The 20,953-nt window shown below is 35.2% G+C and overlaps 1 protein-coding gene across 1 annotated transcript in view; it reads left to right on the top strand.

The window, feature by feature from the left end:
* Positions 1–316: 316 nt before the first annotated feature.
* CCDC178 (coiled-coil domain containing 178) overlaps positions 317–20,953 on the top strand; it is a 152,690-nt gene continuing 132,053 nt past the window's right edge. Inside the window, exons 1-7 of the mRNA XM_087961675.1 lie at positions 317–562; positions 9,802–9,882; positions 11,040–11,179; positions 13,782–13,816; positions 16,045–16,136; positions 17,532–17,726; positions 19,799–20,019. Of these exons, the coding sequence (XP_087817801.1) occupies positions 9,825–9,882; positions 11,040–11,179; positions 13,782–13,816; positions 16,045–16,136; positions 17,532–17,726; positions 19,799–20,019 (741 nt within the window). The 5' untranslated portion in view covers positions 317–562; positions 9,802–9,824. The remainder of the gene's footprint in view (positions 563–9,801; positions 9,883–11,039; positions 11,180–13,781; positions 13,817–16,044; positions 16,137–17,531; positions 17,727–19,798; positions 20,020–20,953) is intronic.

The raw sequence follows: 20,953 nt of genomic DNA, 5'->3' as shown, positions 1-20,953 counted from the left end.
GTGTACATCTTGGCATAAAAAGTATGCATTTAATGAAATGTATATACCGGTGGGTATGTGGACACTGGATTCTAAGAATTCCAGTTCCAACGTATTTGGAACCAAGCTGAGGAAGATTGGCATATGTTATAAAATCTACAATTTTTTAAAAAAAGAGGGGCTCTATGATTCTTTCAATAATCTTTGTATAAGCATAATCGGTAGAGACATTTAGATTTTTAAAACCCGAAAACTTCCATTATTTTAAAACTTCGCCGAATAACAGCGCCAGGAAACACCCCGCCTTTCCTGGTCCACGATCGCTTAGAGCACAAGCAACGGCAAGGAGCGCTGCCATGCCGCTCGCCCTTCTAGGCTGGGGTTGTGTTAACGGAGAGCCGGGGGTGGGGGGAGGTAAGTGTTGCTGCGGAACCGCACGAGCTTCTTCGAAGCGTGCAGCCGTTTGTTGTCAAGGAGACAGGAATAACGAAATCCAGACTACAGCACGCAACGCGGGCAGCCGAAAGGAGGGAACGGAAAGGCCGAGCCTACAAGTACAAGCGCCGAAAGCGAATCGTGCCCGGTGAGTGTCATCGCGGCGAGAGCAGGAAGCTTGGCCACGGGAGACCGGATACCCTCAGACAGCGGCAGACCAAGAATTAGAGCCCGGCTCCTGCCTAGTAGCGACAGACGGGAAAGTCCCTGGGGCCGCTAGAATTGGAGAGCGGCGCTCACGTGATTGTTGTGGCGGGAAATGAGCCCGCACGTGTTCCTAAACAGGAGCCCGGCGGGGTGGGACTTAGGGGAGGGGCACTGTGCTCCTAGAACTCCGCCCTACTTCCTGTTTAGCTTCCTCTATTTCTTTCCGGGAGGCGGAGTCGAGTTCCTTTTAGTGGTTCCATAACGCGATTAGTCGAACCATACCTTGTGTCCTCATCTTGTCATCAGGGGCGTCATTAGAATGTGGTCAAAAAAATAAAAATGGCGGTCGCGACTGGGCGTTACGCCAAGCATCGCGGCTGTAGTACGGGAATGAAGGGATTAGATTTTGTGAGGAAAACCAGCAAAAAAAAACCAGCAAAACCAGCAATTGCAAAAGTTGACAGCAAAAGTTCTCTGTACCTTTATTTTACAAAATTGGAGGTTTTCGTACTTCATAACAGTTCACTATAAATTTGCATTAATCCCATTAAAGTGATTTCTAACTAGTGAGAATTATTGTTATATGTGTATGATGCTATATATTTAAAGGTTAAAAATCACCCTTTAAAATCAAATTGAATTGGATTTGAAACACTGTCAGATACTTTGTATTATATTACAAATCTGTCCAGTTAATTTTTACAACACCCATTACAGGTTTACATTTTTCTTTGAATAATTGATTATATTGTCTTTCAAACAAATCTTGACATGCATGAAAATATGCCCATAGTAATTTTGTCATTGGTAGATTTTTTTAAAAATTTAACATTTTTGTAAACTTTTTTAAAAAAATACTGATGCAGAAAGGGCATTTTAATTTGTAACCCTTTTAAAGATATTCTAGTTTCCATAGTAACTGCACATTGAAACTTGTTTAATTGTTCCCTATGTTTGAAAAAAGACCCACATTGCTACATTTTTAATTATTGGCAGAAAATATAAAAGTAATTAGACATACTGAAGTAAAGACAATATACTTAAGCAAAATTATTTTATATACTTTATGTTTTGCTTAAAAATAGAGGATAAAATAGTTAAAATATAATGACAAACTGACAATTTAAACCAAACATTTAATTAAACAATTAATTAAAAGCAAAACATTTGGTAAAAATATTCTAACATAAGATGAAAATGCATTTTAAAAATGCTCTTTTATCGTGTTTTGTTAGGCATGTTTTATTTTTATTTATTGTGTTTTGTCAAATATAAATACAATCCCATTTTCTGATAAAATGCTGAAATATTTTACCTGCTACATTTAAATAAACATAAAAGAGGGGCTTATTTTTTGATTGGTTTGTTGCATGACCAAAAAAGCACCAAAATCCAAAACAAAACAAAACATGTGAACTGTGCAAATCAGTATATATGTCCATAGAAAGGAATAGCATGCTTATATATGTAGTTAGGCCAACCAACATGGATATTTAATCAGTAAACTAATGGATTAATAGATTTCTGTTTGCTTTACAAGTTTTGGTAGACATTCAGATTTATTAAAGTGTCAATCAGCTCTTATGTAAACAAAAAGAGGAGTCAGAATAAAGCTTAATTTAGTAATTTAAGCCAGATTGCCTTTATTAAATTTCTTACTGATGCAGTTACTCTGTGTGGCTTACAATATGATAAAAAGTTAAAAAGTACAAAACAACTGAAGTTAGAAGAATTAAATAGAAAAGCTAAAAACCAAGATGATGTGTAGTCTGGGGTGGAGATCTTCTCTACCCAGCCACCCCCAACATAGTAGGCTCCTATCAGGACCTTAGGCCAAGCAACCTAGAGTAAGATAGTTGCAGTAAAAAAAACACAACAATAACTGAAGGTATATATAAAACCAGCATTACACTGTTGTTAGGACCATATAGCTGAAAATAATTTGAAAGGGCTATTTCATGTATCTCTCATCCTTCATTGCCAGAATGTACTTTCGAAAAGCCTTAAAATGAATATACTGCTTACTAATCATTTTTAATATTCTTTCAACCCAGGAGGAATTCAGACCAATCACTTGGTTGAATTTTGAATTATTTCCCCAACTGATTATAGTGGGGAAAAGTAGAAGACAAAATGGAAATGAAGGAATATAAGCATGTCTCCATCAGTACTAAGTGCAGCTAGCAGATTATTATAATATGATGGAATACAGTACTCTTAACTACAGCATGATTACTTTGTTAATTTCATCTTAGTGTTTTTATAGCTTTGCTTCTGGTTAATTCTAGATGTTCTAAAGGTATTTTTCTAAATCAACCATTTTGGATCTTATCTAGAGTCATGTGAAAAAGTCCATTCCCTCTGAGTTCAATGGTTTTATGTATCAGGACATAGTAAAAATAATCTGTTATTTGCAGTTCTTAAAATTAGGTAAATACAACATCAGATGAACAGCAGTGCATGACATATTACACCATTTATTTTACAAAAAGAAAGCCAAAATGGAGAAGCAATGTATAAAAACTTAAGGATACCCTTACTGCTTCCATAGGTATGAAGAAGCTAAGTAACAGCCAAGTGCTGCTAATCAAGCGCCTTTGATCATCAGTTACAGCCAAACTTTTAGGAGTTTGCTGGTCTCCAACATTGGGGAGTGTGTTTACACAGTGCCAAAGACGAAAGATACCAACAGTGATCTAAGAGAAGCAATTGTTGCTGCCCATCAATCTAGGAAGGATTATAAAACCGTTTCTAAACAATTTAAAGTCCATCCTACAGTGAGGAAGATTATTGACAAGTAGAAAATATTCAAGACAATTTCAGTCTTCCCAGGAATGGATGTCCCATCAAATCTACCCCAAGGGCAGGCCATGCGATGCTCAGAGAAATTGCAAAAAAGCCAAGAATTGCATCTCAGGCTCTTCAGGCCTCAGCACATTAAATATTTAATTTTATGACAGTTCAATTAGAAAAAGACAGAACAATGGTTTGTTTGGAAGGTTTACCAGGATAAAGCCTCTTCTCTCTAAAAAGTGCACAGCAGCATAGCTTAGGTTTGCGAAGTTGCATCTGAATAAATCACAAGACTTCTAGAACATTGTCATTTGGACAGATGAGACCCAAGTGAAGATGTTTGGCCATTTTACATAGTGCATGTTTGGCAAAGCCAAACAAGCATATCAGCACAAACATACCAACCATGAAGCATAGTGGTGGCAGGGTGATGCCTTGGGCTTGCTTTGCAACTATGGGAGCTGGGCACCTTGCAGGATTTGAGTCAACCTTTGTATAACAGTATTCTAGAGTACTCATTTGTATAACAATGTATTCTAGAGTCAAATGTGAGACCATCCGTTCGACAGCTAAAGCTTGGCCAACATTAGGTCATGCAATAGGACAATGACCCCAAGCACATTAGCAAGTCTACAACAGAATGGCTGAAAAAGAAAAGAGTAAACATGTCATGCCCCTGTCAGAGCTTGATTCTGCGGAGGAAGACAAGCTGGAACTGGGGCCAACAGAGATTGAGGGAGTGGTGTCATTGGCTTCGGAGGAAGGTGGGAAGAGCAGGGCCAATCAGACCAGGCCTTTCTAGATTGGGACGGTTTGTAGGCAGGGAGGAAGGGGGGCAGGATGACTAAAGCTAAGCAGTGAACATGAGAGACAGAGCTCAGTGATGAGCAAGGACCACCCCTTCCAGATCCTTGAGCATGGAGAGTGGATAGAAGGCGAGAACAGTGCAGACTGAGCTGACTTACTCAGGAGGAGAGCGCCTTGCCCCTCTTCACAAGGCACACCTGGGGACTGAGACTTGAGATGCTGTGGGGAGGGGCATTTGTCAGGAACAAATGCTGAATTCATGGAATGTTGAGTGTCATTGCTGACATTTGAACTTTTCTGAATTCCTTGCATTCTTTCTGGCTTTCTGGACTATTTACCATGATCCTTTGCTTCATGAACTCCTTGACTTGCCCTGCTGGAATTCTTGCTTTGCAGCTGTGCTGGACTACTTGCAGCCAAAGGCTACTGGAGGTGTGTGTGTGTGTGAGAGAGAGAGAGATCACTTTGTTCTGGGACTTGCCAGATATATGGGAGCATTTGGGGGAATTTGGAACAATAAAGGGGCAGTTTGAACTTCCAGCTGCCTGTGTGACCTCTGTGCCATGCCCTGGGTCATCGCATGTTATTGCAATGGCCCCAAAGTTCAGATCTCAACCTGATTGAAATGTTGTGGCGGGATCTCAAGATAATTGCATAAACAATTGCCCACAAACCTCAGTGAAATGAATCAATGTAAAGAAAAGTGGGCCAAAATTCCTCTAGAATGATGTGAGAGATTGATAAAGTCATACAGAAAACAATTACTTCAAGTGATTGCTGCTAAAGGTGGTTCTACAAGCTATTGAATCCTAAGAGGCCATTTGCTTATGATCAATTGATCAAGGACACTTGATTAGCAGCATTTGGCTCCTGCTTAGTGTTTTCATATCTATGGAAATAGTAAGGGTGTACTTAATTTTTCATGCATGGCTTTTCCATTCTGGCTTTCTTTTTGTAATATAAATGATGACATAATATAATATGACATATGTTATTGTTCATCTGAGGTTGTATTTACCTAATTTTAAGAACTGCTAAATCCAGATTATTTTTACTATGTTCTGATATATAAAACCATAGAGCTCAAAGAGAGTGTATTTTCTTTTTCACATGACTATAACTTTGGGGTTGTTTTTCTAAATAATTAAAGAAACTTTGAGAACCAGTCTGGTGTAGTGGTTAAAGCATCAGGCTAAAAACTAGGAGTCTGAATTCTAGTCTTGCCTTAGGCACAAAGTCACTTAAAGTCAGACCTTGGGCTAGTCACTTTCCCTTAGCCCTGGGAAGGAGGCAAACCATTTTTGAAAAACCTTTGCCAGGAAAACTGTAGGGATTTCTCCAGGCAGTCTCCAAGAATCAGATTCAGTTGAATGGAAGGAAAAAGAAAATGCAAAATGTACTTTTCACTTTTTTCTAACAGCTGTTATAAAATAAATTGTTTTGCTTTGAAAGTTTAAAGACAAAATAAAGCACTGATAATATAGTTGTCTCTCAACACACACACACACACACACTCATACACACATGTGTGCATGTACATTTCTTTCTCTCTTTTTTTTTTGGAAAATTTTATTTGGCTTTTCACAAAAACAAAATACAAATAATCTTTTTTGAAAATAGCATGGTCCCAGGTTATCACTTCTTCATACAGACACAAAACTCAATTTCATGCTCATTTTTATATTCTATTCCATATCTTATTACCATTTTATATTTTCTACATAGTTTTTCCCCCTCTTCTAATTTTCTCAACTTTGTTTTGATTATCTCAATTCAAATCATTATATTTATACTTTTGTCTGTCCTGTTACAATTTCACATTATCTTTTCTTATTAAACAAATTTTTCCTGTAGTTACCAATTAGAATATGACACCTTTATATCCTTTAATTTTATCCATTCAAGCTCTTATTTAAGCTTCAATGTATAGCTTTAAGATTATAGCATTCAATATAATACATAACTTCCAATCGAATTCTGCTTGGTACATTCTTAAAATAGACACTATATTCTTAAAAAGAAAAAATTATATATATGTGTAAATAAAACACATTCCATTCCAATACAATTCTATCATTAATATGCATTAAAATCTTAACATCTTTAACATTTCTTTTCAATTGAATATCATACTTCCTTGGGAACACTTATAAACTTTCCATAGTTAATTCTTTTTCCCCCCATATTTCTCACTTATATTTTTATAAATCATTACTAATAATTAAAAATGTTCCCTTTTAATTCTCTCAATCATTTTAATTCATTTATTTATTAACAAACATCCCACTGCATTACAATAAATATTTTATCCATCATCATTTTTTCTAAAGTTATTTCTATTTGTAATATAACAAAGCTATCTTATGTACCTTTGCAGAATCCCTTTTACAATTAAATTTTCACCCATTATCTCTAAACAAACTTATGGTTACAATCCTTATATCTTTTCCCTGTTTCTCCATTTCTTGTTTCTGTCTTTTACAACTTCTTTTCCTTGCCTTCTTCCCCCTCTTCTTCTCCCTCCCCTTTTTACCCCGCGTCTCTCTACTTCTAACTCTCTCATCTGTAATCCCCTCTTCCGTTGCTTTCTAATATTATACTTATCTTTCAAATTGTTCTTCTTCTTTTTGGTTGTTTTTTCTAATCTTAAACCTTTCACTCTCTTTCCCCACTTTTCTTTTTCCCCCTCACTTAAAATTATTTGATCATTAAAGATGACTTCTTCTTTGTCCCAATCTTCTTGTTCTGCAAGCGTTTCTTGTTGCTTCTCATAGTTCCAGATCTCCATTTCTAAGCCATTTCTAAACACGAAGCCAAAAGAACTTCTCCCTTCTTGTGCATCTTCTTTCCATTTTTTAAAGTTCCATTTTCAGTTCTTCTAAGAGTGATACCATTTTAAAAACTTTTAAACAACCATCCAGTTAATTTTAGTCATCTAGATGCAAAAACCCAAAATCACCAAGTAATCCAAATAATCCAAGGTTGTTTCTACTTACTTCTTTTTTCCACTTTCTCTTCCTGGGGTTCTATTATTTTGTTACCAAGTTTCCATTAAAATGTATCTTTGAGGAATCTTGTTAAAATTTCACTGTAAGTTCCTTTTAATTACAGTTCCATTCCTTAATTCCAGGCAGTCTCCTCCATTTTTCCAGATCCTGCCCTTCTATTCTTTTTTTTTCTCCTTTCCAGCTTTTAAAAACTTTTAAATGTCCAGAAATCTTTATTTATCCCTTTGACTTTTATTTTCAGCTTAGATGCCTATTAATGTCAAAGTGGATTTTTTTTTCAGTTTCTTGCTTAAGTCTCTTAACTGTCAGTATAAGGAAGGGAAGAAAAAAAACCTATTCCTTTCCCTTCTCTCTCTCCTTCGCAGCTTCAAAATCTTCTTTGGGAACAATGTTGTTAAGTTTAAATTTCAGGGTACCTTATTTGTTGCTTTTGCTGTTTGACCCGGTCAACCAACACTTTCTCTTCTTATCTTCCTCCTGCACATTCTTTTCCGGTCGAGTTCTTTGTGGTGGCCATTTCTGACCACCGCTACAACCGCCTTTGGGAAAGGGAGTAATGGCCAGCTGGGGAGGAGAGATGCGGCTCTCCTCAACCCTGCAGGCAGTCTCCCCCTTCTTCACCACCTCTATGGGGTGGCTTAGCTGCAAAACCAGCCGGCTCGGGGCGCTCCAGTGGCGAGCACGGATCGAAGCCTCGGAGAGATGAGGTTTCGGTCTGTTGCCGAAGAAGCTCAAACCGGAAGTCCGCATGTACATTTCTTGGGGCTTAGCTATATAACAGGATTTTGAAAATATCATAGATTTTAAAACTGCAAGTATGAATTTCACTATGTGTATTTTCATACTTTATGCCCATGGCTTGGATATGCTGTAGTCCTATTGAACTAAGTGGAACAATATCACTTTCAATCCAGTTTATATCAGTGAAATTGATTCAAAGCTAAGCTATCCTTTTCAGTTAATAATTGGAGCGGGCTCTGAAGATCACAATCATACAACTGAGACTAGCTGATGTTAAATGGTACTAGGACCAAAATATACACCCATCTCTCATAACTGCACATCTTTTTATTCCCTGGGTTGAGATAGGGAAACAAAGCTAAACTATCTTTGTCTTTTATTAATGCTAATAAAAAGAAAAGCTTAATTTTGTCCCTACCATATTGATCAATCATGTCTGATGCTAGTAGTAGCAAAGGGAAATATTTTCTTAAGCAACATTGGCAAATGGTGAGCATAAAGCCTTCTCTACCTTACCAACTGGATCACAAGTGTTAAACTCATAGCATCACGTCATGTGATGTTTTGTGACATTTTTGCCATTTGCGGAGCTGGGGTTGATGCATGACGCATCCGGTCCGTGGGCCATCAGTTTGACACCCCTGATCTAGATGAAGTCAAGATTACAGAAGACACCCATTTTTATTCCTGGGGAAGTATGTGATGGGAAGAACAAATTTTAATCTCATTCAAACCAACAAGATTGGTATTACCTTAATGATACAGTAAGAATAATACCTGGAATCCTTAAATCCATACTGCTCTCATTGTTCCATATTCTTTTTAATATTGCCCTGATCTCATGTGACAACAACAGACAGTCCAAGAGTATATAAGATAAACATGCCATTGACTCCTAGAGATCTTCCATCATATAAAATATTAGACTCTACTTTTTACCAGGCTTAAGTCTAGGAAACCAATTTGGGGTAACATATCACAGTCTTACAATCTAGATGAAGAATGATGATTAAGATGAGCAACTTTTACTAACCACAATCAGACAAATCACATAGATCCTAAAAAACCACTTCAAGGAATGCAGTTGCCCCAAAATATGGAACTACCTGAATAGAATCAGGACAAGCCATGCCAGAACTAAGGAAAAGCTATTTAAGTGGGGAATGGCCAAAAGCCCACAATATGACTCTGGTGCTCCAGAACAAACTATAATACATATAGACACAAAAGCCTATAGTCTCAGGAAATTTCAAGGCACCTGGGATTATCCCATTGCAGCCATGCCAGAAGAAGTTAGATGGTTAGCTTTAGATATTGAATTCTAATATCCATCCCATTGCAATTCTATGACTCCATATTAAGTGATTTTTCTTCACAATTTTGGCATAAAAAATCATTCTGCTATGGCATTAAAGATTTTTCCCATTAATAACTATTATTAAAAGATCACTTGTGGGAGCAAGATGCCTCACCCCAAAGTAGAATTCTTCTTCATTAATAATTCCACTAAAACTCCTTTTTTACAACTCTTTAACTCCTTAATTAGGGTTACAGGCAACATTAATATTTTTCACCTCAGAAATAAAACATTGGTTGGGGGGGATTACTCTATCCTCCCAATAAATATTCCTGAAGAAACTCATTGTTTTCCTAAAACATGTATACTTGATCATTGAAAACAACTTTTCAACCTGGAAAAGTAGCTGAATCTCCTTGGCATATTCAGAACCTGGTTATGAGTTGCAGATTTTTCATTAATGGAATAAGTATGACTGACAGTATGAATTTCTGTATTTGTTTATATCTTTATTTATTTCTTTTTAACAAATAGATTGCAAAAAGCTATGAATAACAATGACTGATGCACAGTTATTTTCTTCCTGTTCCAAGGAAATCTCTAAAACTCCTGAAGGTATTTGTTTTATTTTTAACCTTATATAACTTGGCATTTTCTAAAACATATTCACTGTAAAAAGTTTCTTTTGATACATTTGTATACTCTCCATATTTTTCTTTCAGACTTGTCTTTCGAGAGCATTGTTTCTAATTCTGCTTTCCTGTTTATTGATTTTTTTCTATAATCTCTGCCTGGCAATAAAACAAACCCCACTAACTAAATGGATTCTTCCATACCAAACTGCAAAAATCAAGGAATCTTTCAGAAGGGAGAAATTAGAAATTATATTCTGTGAACAGATGTAGTCAATACATTGATCAGCAAATGAATGATATTGACATTGTTTGCATCATGCATGAACCTGGAAATTATAATTTTGTCTTATAATTAGTGACCAATTTTGGGATGAATATACTTAACTGGCATATATGATCATAGCCTTTCCAATCTGGTTATCCTTTGGATGTGTGGACTTCAATTCACATAATTCAGTAGTCAGTTTTATTCACTGCTAACTATTCCCTAACTCCACCCTCAAGTTGGGGAAGGCTAGTATTCATAGTATATGAATATGAACATTTAGATTGGAAACAGAAGTTAATAATAGCCTGAGATTGTGATTTTGATTAAAATGAAAAATGGGGAGGAAAGTTTTTATTGTCTTGTATGTAATGGCCTTAATTCAAATCCTAAACTTCTATTGCTTTTAGCTACAGAAGGTAGTTGCTTGGTAGAGAAATGAGCGGCATACGAATTTAATACATAAAATAAAAAAGCATTGGACTGTGGAATTAAACTTTTAAAATATATATAAAATAAATACTGTTAAGAGCTTATGGTTGAAATCCTTCATGGGGCAATTTCTATGAAATTAACCATTGGATAAATGGGGTTGTGTCTTTAAGGGAGAAAAACCTATATTGGCTGTATTCATACATATTAAGTAAAGTTAGTTTGTTAAACAATAGTAATAATAAACAGGTTTACACATAATGCTAAACCATAATGAGTGAGTTTGCACATCATTGAAACCAAAAAAAGTTATTGTAGTTTAGCATTATGAATGCAAGCAGAATCTGTAAATGTAGAGCCATCTAATTTGATCTGTAGATGTTACAAATGTATTCGATGGTGAACAATGTTTAAATATAATTATTCTGGGTTTTTTTTAGATATAAATGAAAATATTTCAGTAGGCATTCCCAACAAACAACGTAGTTGTGCTGCTGTAAATACTCCAGCTGCATGTGTTAATAAAGCGATTAATCTAATACAAGATTTAGAAGTGAAATTGGAAGAATCTTTTCTGCAGGTAATATTTATTTGTATTGTTGTATTTACTATATCCATTAAAACATTGACAGTGGATATCAGAATAGTTAGACTAAAAGATTTTTTTGCAGAGAAATAGGAAGAGGAAGGAGTATGTTTACCGCCTTGAATTATTTACCAAAATAATTAGGCATGATATAAATAAATGTATCAGAATATGGACATTTCAGGTTTTCCTGGAAATATTTCATGGCTACAACACTGTTTTCAAAGAGGCTCATTTCATCATCATTCTTTGCTGTCAATGAATCACTTAAAGGAGAATGTTCAAAAATAGCCTGACATATATACATGTCAGATATCATGGTCTCAAGCAAGGCTCTAAAGATAAATATTAATACTTCATAAATTATATGGTCACATAGACTCTATATTGGGGCCTCAACGGGGGTGTGGCATTTTGGAGGTGGCCAATGGAGTGGATAACACCCCCTGTGCTCACTTTTCTCCCACCCTCTCCATCTGGGTCAGTTTTATTTAATTTTTTTCAATAAATCTTGTTAGGGAAGGCTATGAGAATCTTTATTTTAGTCGACTTGGCTACTAAGAGCTTGTTAAAATAACTATGAAAAAAATTTCTCCAATAGAGTATCCTGCAGATATGTCATAATATACATCATATACAGCCATGTCTTAAAGGCTTTTCAGATGGCCATAAGACTGGGTGTGGATCCCATCTCAAGGGTGGGGGGAGTATGGTGTTCCAGTGGATGGGAGCCACATCAGCAGAGCAATTTTGGTTAAAAGAAAATAATGTTTTAGAAGTAGCTGGGGAATAATAAAGGAGGAGCCTCCAACACAGTAAATAGACGTTATGTATAAAACAATGAAACAGTTTGGTAGGACATTAAGTAAAGGAATGATTAGGAAGTATTTAAGGAATGAACATGCCATGTCAAACAGTAGAAGTGAAAGGAATGTTATAAATGTTAATGCAGTGGTGGGATTCAAAAACTGTTTTTGGGAGCTTCCTAGCCTCAGAGGAGCCTCGGGGGGGGGCGTTTTTGCTCCCCTAAGGCTCTTCTGGGGCTCTGGAAGGCAAAAAATGGAGGGGGGGGCTGAGCTCCTCCCTCCATTTTTTGCCTTCCTGGGCCTCAGCAAGGGGAATCCCGGCACAGCTGATCGTATCTACAGCTGATTGTCGGGAGGGGAAAAAAGAAATACCTTAGGTGATTGTCGGGCAGGCGGGCGGGGTGAGCAAGCATCAGGTGGGAGGGCGACCGGGTGGGGGGCGTGGCCAGCCAGAACTTTCTACAGGTTCGGCGACCCACACCAAATTCTTGCTACCAGTTCGTCCGATCTGGTGCGAACCGGCTGAATACCACCACTGTGTTAAAGTCTAAGAAAAAGATCAACATAAATGAACTCATGAAAAATGACAAGGTGCAAATGACATAAGTGGAGAAGTTTTAAAATAGGGACATGCTTTACTTATGAAATAGCTGTGTAAATTTTTTAACATGTGTAAAGCACTTTTTAAATGTAAAGCTCAAAAGAATACTGTTATTGTTCCCCTTTGTAAAGTAAAAGAGTAAATGCAAATATAATGGAGAGATTTGGCTATAGTAAATCTGCATAAGATTAGTCCATAATGGGTGGTCGTATAGCAGTATTCTTTTTGAAATAATATGATGTGACCGAACAAATTTAAACATGGAGTTGCTGATAAAAAGGTAATGGGTTGTATATGTTATGAGAAAAGTATGTTTCTGAAAAAAAGCAAAACTGCTCTCTATAACAATGACAGGATAAACTGAATGAATGATTGTAAGTTATACATTATGAAGAATTAGATTTAGTAAGTGAAATTGTATACCTTTTGTAGAATTTATATTAAAAATGGGAAATGAAAAATTTTAGGATGTGCAAATGCAAGTAAGAAAACAATGAGTAGACCGTGCTCTGATATAAAAACTGTAGGTTTGTCAAAAGAAGTGAAAATATCTTCTCATAAGAACATGTGCCTTTATAATATGAAAATGAGAGTCAGATATATGAAGAAAAGTTTAAAAATAAAGTTCAGTGGGAATGAGAATTTTAAGAAGTGTTTGTGATAAACAGACAAGGTAAAGACTGTTGCAAATGAAATGAATGCATGAATGCAAATGTGAGTGATAGTACAAAAGAAATACATTTTTTAGATTTTTTAAAATCCCATCTTTATTACTTTTAAGTGGCAAACATACCTAATACTATTTCTGTTTTTCCCAAAACAACAATCCTGAGATATGAATTGGCTTGAGAAAGAATGACTAACCCGAAGTCACCCAGCCAGCTTTCATGCCTAAGGCTCACCATTTCCTTGTTTTTAACCTGGTGCCTAAACCACAATTTGATCATAGAAATGATGAATTAAGTTTGCATTGCAAAATAAATATGTGAAAGGAGCTTGGAAGGTCAACTTTTTTTCCCCTGTTCCCTTAATTTCTGTCATTATTTTTACAAGTACTTAATTTTTTTCTTGCACTTTGCATAATGTTGCTACTCTGGAAAGGAAAAATATGACAGTTATGTATGTATGCAGGAAAATCTAAAATCTAAAAAATGAAATGTTTCAATTAAAATCTGATTTATGTTCACAGCATGAAATTTTATATAACTTGAAAAAACTTCCATGGTAAGAAAATTATATGTTTTGATTCAATAATTATTATAAAAACTCTTCTAACCAAAATATAAAGAGAAATACTGCCAATTACCATTCTGTTGATTTAAACTTAAAATGCTATGGTATTACCCCCAAAATTGGGCCAAGTCAGGATCTGATATTTAGGACAAAAAAATAACCTTGTTCTAATATTGATTTCAATAAAAATTTAATTCATTTCATTATATATGCTATAATACTATTACTAGTTTTTGTGTGCAGGTAGTCCTCAAGTTGTCCATTCAAAGTTACATGGTCTTTGAAAAGGTGCTTGGGTGCTTCACAGCCCGTAAAGAACTTCCAGCCATTGTAAAATGTTGTAGCTCCCCCTTCCCCCATGGTCATAATATGACTACATTTCAGGCACTTGGCAGCTGATTCACATTTATGACCAATTGCCAAATACCCTGCAATTATGTCATTGCTATTTGCAATCTTCTCTGCTTACTTCCTCAGAAAGTAGTGGGGAAGATGGCAAGACAGAGAAGAGCTGAAATCCTTCAGCAGGCTTCAGGAACAGAGTTGAAATCTTTAGGATTTCATATCTTTTTCTGTAACCCACAGATATTTATTTAGTGATCAAAATTTAGAGAGTGACATGCATGGATGGGAGCTTTTTCTTCAGGATTTCAGCTCCATTCCTGCAGCCCATCAAAGATTCCAGAAATCCTGAAGATTTCAGAGCCTTTCATGTAGCCCACTGAAGGATTTTCCCACCCTGCACAGCTCCCTTGGTGTTCTGAAGAATGGAAAATAAATCCTGAAGATTTTAGGTCCATTCTTGCAGCTCACCAAAGGATTTCATCTCTCTGCACTGAGGGAAACTGAATCCTTCAGCTAGTTGCAGGGACATTTTGAGCAAAATGTCTGCTTGCCAGGAAGATTTTTGCATGACAAAACCCTATGGCAGGCACTGTCCACTTAAAAGCCCAGGAGATAATTTAACAACTGCCACAGAGATTTCCAAGATTCCAGTCATGTGAAGCTTAATGGATTACTTGCTTAATGATTGAGATTCTGATCTCAATTATAGTTGTAAGTTGAGGACTACCTGTGTGTAATAATTTTCTCTTTCTAGCACACTGAGAATTAACAGAATAACAGAGAGTTATTCTAGTCCAAGCCTCTACTCAGGCAGGAAATCCTATATCAGGGGTGTCAAATTCAAGGCCCGTGGGCTGGATCCAGCCCATGATGTGGTCAGATCTGACCTGCAGGGCTGTCCTTATCTACCCAATGCGAACAGGAAAGATCAGGTCAGAGTGGATTCAGCCCGGTCTACCCAATGTGAAGACAAAAGATTGGGCCAGCGTGGTTTCTGCCTGGTCTACCCAATGTGAAGATGAAAGATCAGGCCAGTGTGGTTTCAGCCCGGTCTAGCCAGTGTGAAGAGGAAAGATTGGGCCAGTGTGGCTTCGGCCTTGTCTACCCAATGTGAAGAAGAAAGATCAGGCCAGTGTGGCTTTGGCTCGGTCTACCCAATGCAAAGAGGAAACATGCCAGCAGTTTGGGGAGTGGCATCAAGCTGGTCATGCCCACCCAGTAGGCCATACCTACCCAGTCGGACATGCCCCCACAGTGCCCCCGAGGTCAACCACAGCCTTGATGTGTCCCTCAACGAAATTGAGTTTGACACCCCTGCCCTATATCATTTCAGACAAATGGTTGTCCAATTTTTTGTTTAAAACCTCCAGTGTCAAGCACCTACAACTTCTGGAGGCAAGTCATTACACTGATTAATTGTTCTAACTGTCAGGAAATTTCTCCTTAGTTCTAGGTTGCTTCTTTCCTTGATTAGTTTCCATCCATTGCTTCTTGTCCTGCCTTTAGATGCTTTGGAGAATAGGCCGATCCCCTCTTCTTTGTAGTAGCCCCTTAGATATTGGAACACTGCTATCGTGTCACCCTTAGTCCTTCTTTTCATTTAAACTAGGCATACCCAATTCCTGCAATTGCTCTTTGGGGCTGAGACTTCAGGATCTTTATTCACTGTTAAGCATGCCATCTATTACATGTTTTACATTAAAATAAGCAAAAAAGTATGAGTATTGGCCATTACTTCTTTGGATTGCGATCAAAATGGAGAGTTAGGAAGCTAAATCAATAGCATTTTGAAAGTGATGGAGAGAGATAATATAGTGGTAACACACAGTGTAGGAAAGAAGATCCAAGACTATAATGCTGACCTATATTTCCAGGGATTTGGATGCTAGAACTGTTAAAGAGACTGAAGAGATCTGTTTATCATTCTCTACTGAAGGGAAGGCTGAACAGTCATTGCACTGGAAAGGTAATATTGATTAAGTATTTAATTGCTTTCTCTTAATATTAATGATGTTTAATTGTAATTATTTCCAGAGAACCATGAAATAATGGGAATGTTTGAGAGCTGCAGTATAATTCAGTTTACAATTTAGATTTTAAAATATTGAAACACTTCCAATAAAATAGTGAAAAAGAAAATAATTCTATGCTGTGTTGAGTCCTTAATGTCCCATCTATCAAGGAGGCAAAGAAAATTGCAGGGAGAGAAATAATCATGTTCTTATCATGCAGGGAGAGAAGGAATCATGTTCTTATCATGTCCAGTGAAAGTGGAAGTTGAAATCATTACTTTAGATTCAGGTCTATGTATCTATAGTGCTTCAAAAAGTGAAATCTCACTGCTTACCACCACTGTCATTTGCCAGAAAAGATCGTTTTTGTCTTCTGAGAGCAAAAAACCTATACCAGATAATATACTCGAACATAATGTTCTTTCATCCCTAAATAAAATCTTAAAGACAATGTTTTACACATTTTTCTATACTTTATTTTGCATATTTTCAGCAGCATTTTACAAATGATAACATCCTGTTATCTTGTCCAGTCTTTTTGAAATGATTTAGATAAAAATAAATAGTTTTTAAAAACAATATGTTAAAGCTTGAAATTCTTAAATTAATGTTAAAAATGCTTTTTAGATCTTTTTTAATTCTAAATAAATTTTTGAATGAACTCTTAAACATTGAATTGAAGATTTACTCCTTTAAGATAGAGATAGCTCACATAAGAATGATTGACTCGTTGATGAGTTCTCCTTTTTTTGAATTGGAATTAGCAACACCTATCTGAATTCAAGACATCTGGAGACAGGCAGCATTTTTCTTAAGAGAAGGGAAATCTATGTGAAACATTTCTGGAATTACTGAAATATACCTTCATCCCACTCCCATAGTTTCATATTTAATTGCATTATGTATTTCATTAAACCTGTCCAAGTGAACGGGACATTTCACTATTCTTTATCAATCAGACTGGCTGAAAGAAAGCTGCCAAGCCCTTTCATTCAAATTATATGATGTTAGAAGTGAGCAATGTTCTCATTTGAGCTCATGTTAGTGAAGATCCTAATCACAGCAATGTTTTGCTTTTATTCAGATTAGACTACTGCTAGTGGCAATTATATTAATTCTGAATATGCAAAAGTTTTGTTATTTTAAGATGTTATTGCACATATTACTTCAGTAGTAGGATAGCACATAAAAATCTAAATTGCATATACAGTTTGTATAGAAGTCTGAAACTTTGTGGATTAGTTTTTTAGAACTGTGTACTATAGGGTAACATTAAAATGAGACTTAAATTATACATTTTGGCAAAATGTGCTGTTACATTCAATAACACTACTTGTTTTTAATTGAAGATATTCAGTCTTTAAAGCAGAAAACTTCTACTGTTGTAGCAGAAGTCATCGAATTAATTTCACGATTAGAAAATGAGCGTAAAGATGCTGAAGAAGCCTTAGAGTGTGAGAAGCAACATAGGAAAAAACTATACCTAAATTCAGATAAACTGTCATTTTGGAGATTACAACAGCTTCCCAAAGCTGTTCAAAAAGGTAAAAGAAATAGCCATGTTTTTAAAAAAAAGTATTTATTTGTGTGCCACCTTAAAACATCTGGAGAAAAAAGATATGAAATTGCTATTCTCTTTTTGGGAAGCATTCAAAATAACTGTGATGAAATAATAGTCCAAGAAGAGTGGAAAATTATTTTAGCCACTGAATTTTAAAAAATCCAATTATCCTATCCAAAAGATCAAAATCCAGTATACTGCTATTATTTGAATTTTATGTTTTATTAAAATGTGAGCATGGATATTCATCAGGAAGATTTTGTCAATATTCCCTGGTAAATTTGCTTACAGCTTTACAATCAGCATCCTGATAACATTCTGTTTTATTGCAGATGCTTTATTACTAAGTAGTGCTAGATCATCATCAGGTCTACCACTGATGTTATTACCTAGTTTGGTAATGAAACATCTGCAAAAACAAAACAAAACCCCAGTATCAAGAGAGTACCAAAGACCTCACAGTTCAGCCCTGAGCTACAAATAATTTCTTCTGTTGATACTGATAGTATTTTGTACATTATACTGTCAATATTATAATCTCCAAAAAAACTTTAAGGAATATATTTATGTATAAATATGATCACATATAGTATGAAAATGTATATAAGGCTTTGTAGATTTCTTTCCAAGCACTGAGCAAATCTGAAGCAATTCTTGGAAATGTGTATATTCTGACCTCAGAAAATATGGGAGCCCACTGCCCAGTTATACACTCTGCTTCTGCTAGATCGGTATGCTGAAGTCCCTAAATAAAAAAAGTGTAATTTTAAAAACTATTATTGCAAATTCACTTAATCTTATCAATGATCTCTCTGAGGTAGTTTGCTAGCATGCATAGTCCCTTGAGCCTCTCATAGATGATTTCATGATTAAAGATATCTCTTTTACTCTTTTGAATTTTATTATTATGTAGTAGAATTTTGAAAATACTTAATGAAATAAATTTAATTACCATTAAAATATATTATAATGCCCAAATTTTAATTATGGTAAAATTGCATAAGTGAGTATTAAATTTATATGAACATGGTACTAAAGTGACACTTTTGTGCAAACTATTTCTTCAAAGTGCTGGTTCCTATTTTTGCTTCCAAGGAAATTTGAGATGTACACAGTACTTTCCTTTCTGATCATCAACATTAATTATCATTACTTCATCTACTTCCTTGCTGTTTGTTCAGAAATTCTCTTTTGTTTAAATGTCATATTTAGCAACAATATTCTTTATAGTCTATTTGATAAGAGTTTATTAATATTCCTCTTGTCAAGTTCATTACAAGTCACAAGCAGTGAATGGTTATATTGTGAACAACTGTGCACATTCCCATCTTTAATTAATATGACATTTTGCTTCAGTTAGGACTATAGGGGCCATTGACATTTTCTTGTGATTAGTTGGAAGGTTGATCTTAGAGAAAGCACACAAAGTAAACAAAACTCTAATGTTGTTTATTTTATTAATTGTATTAAATATTAATTCAATATAAAGCATATTTTTACTTATTTATTTTTAACATTCCTAATTCTATTGTAACAGACTCTGCATAGATAACACAATAAACACATAATTCAAAACTAAGATCTGAATCCTCACTTTAAAAGTTTCAGATCATCTGTATCCTTTGGAATCGTCTATAGTTGATTTGCCATCACTTTTTCAATAACCTTCTCCCAAGAAAAAGAGATTGGAAATTTGTCAAAAAGTATTGAGCATGGCTAGGTCAAAGTAAGACTTCTTCACTATCTCACCAGGAGAATGTACAAAATTTTATATCTGAAAAAAGTTAACTAATTGAAACAAAAAAAAAATCAGATCTTTAGCTTCTTATTTATTTGTACTGCTGAAAAAAATGTACCATAGACTACTTGACAATGTGGACATTAATTTTCTTTAGAAAATGCAATTACAGCATTGTTTTATAGATGGATAATATAAAATTATCATTTGAAGAGAAATGTACATATATTTTGGAATTAGCAGCTTGTTACATATTTAAATTTAAAAGTAATAGTTATCATTTTCTTATAAGCAATAGTTTCTTTTATATTTTGCAGAATGGGAGAAATGTTTGCAAGATATAATAGAATTACAGTGGCATTTTGAAGAAAAAAATGAGCAATTACAGGATGCCCAAAATCAACTGACAAAAATAGAGGGAGCCAATTCAGTGATCCAGAAGCAGATAAACTTTATGAAGAAATACAGCCCTCTGCTGGAAGAAAAGCTATGTCATGAAGATGATTCAATGAAAGAAGTAAAAATATTATTTGAGGAGGTAATTGAGGGATTCAATATTTTAATTATATTTTATTTTTGGTTTATTGCATATGCATTTAAAATTTCTGTGTCCAATAATAATGCTAAACATCTAAATGTGAAGATATGTGAAAAAATTGTGCAGTGCAGTGCCATTTCTTTCCTTTTGAAAATGAAAAAAAAAATTCTTATGAAATCAAAATGCAATTTTATTAGAGCAGTGTACAGGTTTGATATGTTCAATGTATCAATATGGGATTAAATATTAAAATAGAAGTATAATAGTATTGATTATATCCAATCATGATTTTCTTATAAAAAATAAATCCGTATAAAAATCAAAATGTTTCCTGTAGGTTTTACACCTTGATTCTTATCAAGTTTTGACTTTGATATATAATGTCTTATAGAAATTGGAGTCTTTGTTTTGCACATGAAATCGTGGTTGTAATTTCTTTTTCAATTAATAGAGTTGTTTTGTTATTTTCTGGTTTTAATTTTCTTTCTGCTGCCCAGAATCATAGTGATGAGATGGGCAACTACAGCAAAGCAAACAAAAAATGCAAATAATGATTTAATAAAGGTGAGCTTCATTATTAGATTTTCATAGCTAGACTGGGAACCTGGTTGTATTAAACCTAAAGGTTGAGGTGCAGTCTGGAATCTGCACCCATGGAATTCTTGAGTTTCTGAATCTTGGATAAATTCTAGAACAAAATGTTGCTTTGATTCTATTGTTAGTAGATCCATCTTATTTTTTTTTTAAACTTACTATTATGAAATGGCTCCACCCAAAGCAAAATAAAACAATTTAGGACTATGTCTTCTAACATTGGATGAGATTTACCTAATTTGGATAGTAAATACTAATTGGATTATCATTTGAATAAGATTGTATTAATGCTTTACTCACATACATCCATGCACAAATATTCTCCCACTCTCTCTCTCCC

The sequence above is a fragment of the Notechis scutatus genome, chromosome 3 (assembly GCF_049901735.1).
Source record: "Notechis scutatus isolate UNSWTSFEM ecotype Mainland chromosome 3, rNotScu1.2, whole genome shotgun sequence".
In the NCBI taxonomy this organism is placed as follows: domain Eukaryota; kingdom Metazoa; phylum Chordata; class Lepidosauria; order Squamata; family Elapidae; genus Notechis; species Notechis scutatus.
The sequence above is the reverse complement of the archived record's forward strand: the minus strand, read 5'-3'. Positions and strand labels throughout refer to the sequence as shown.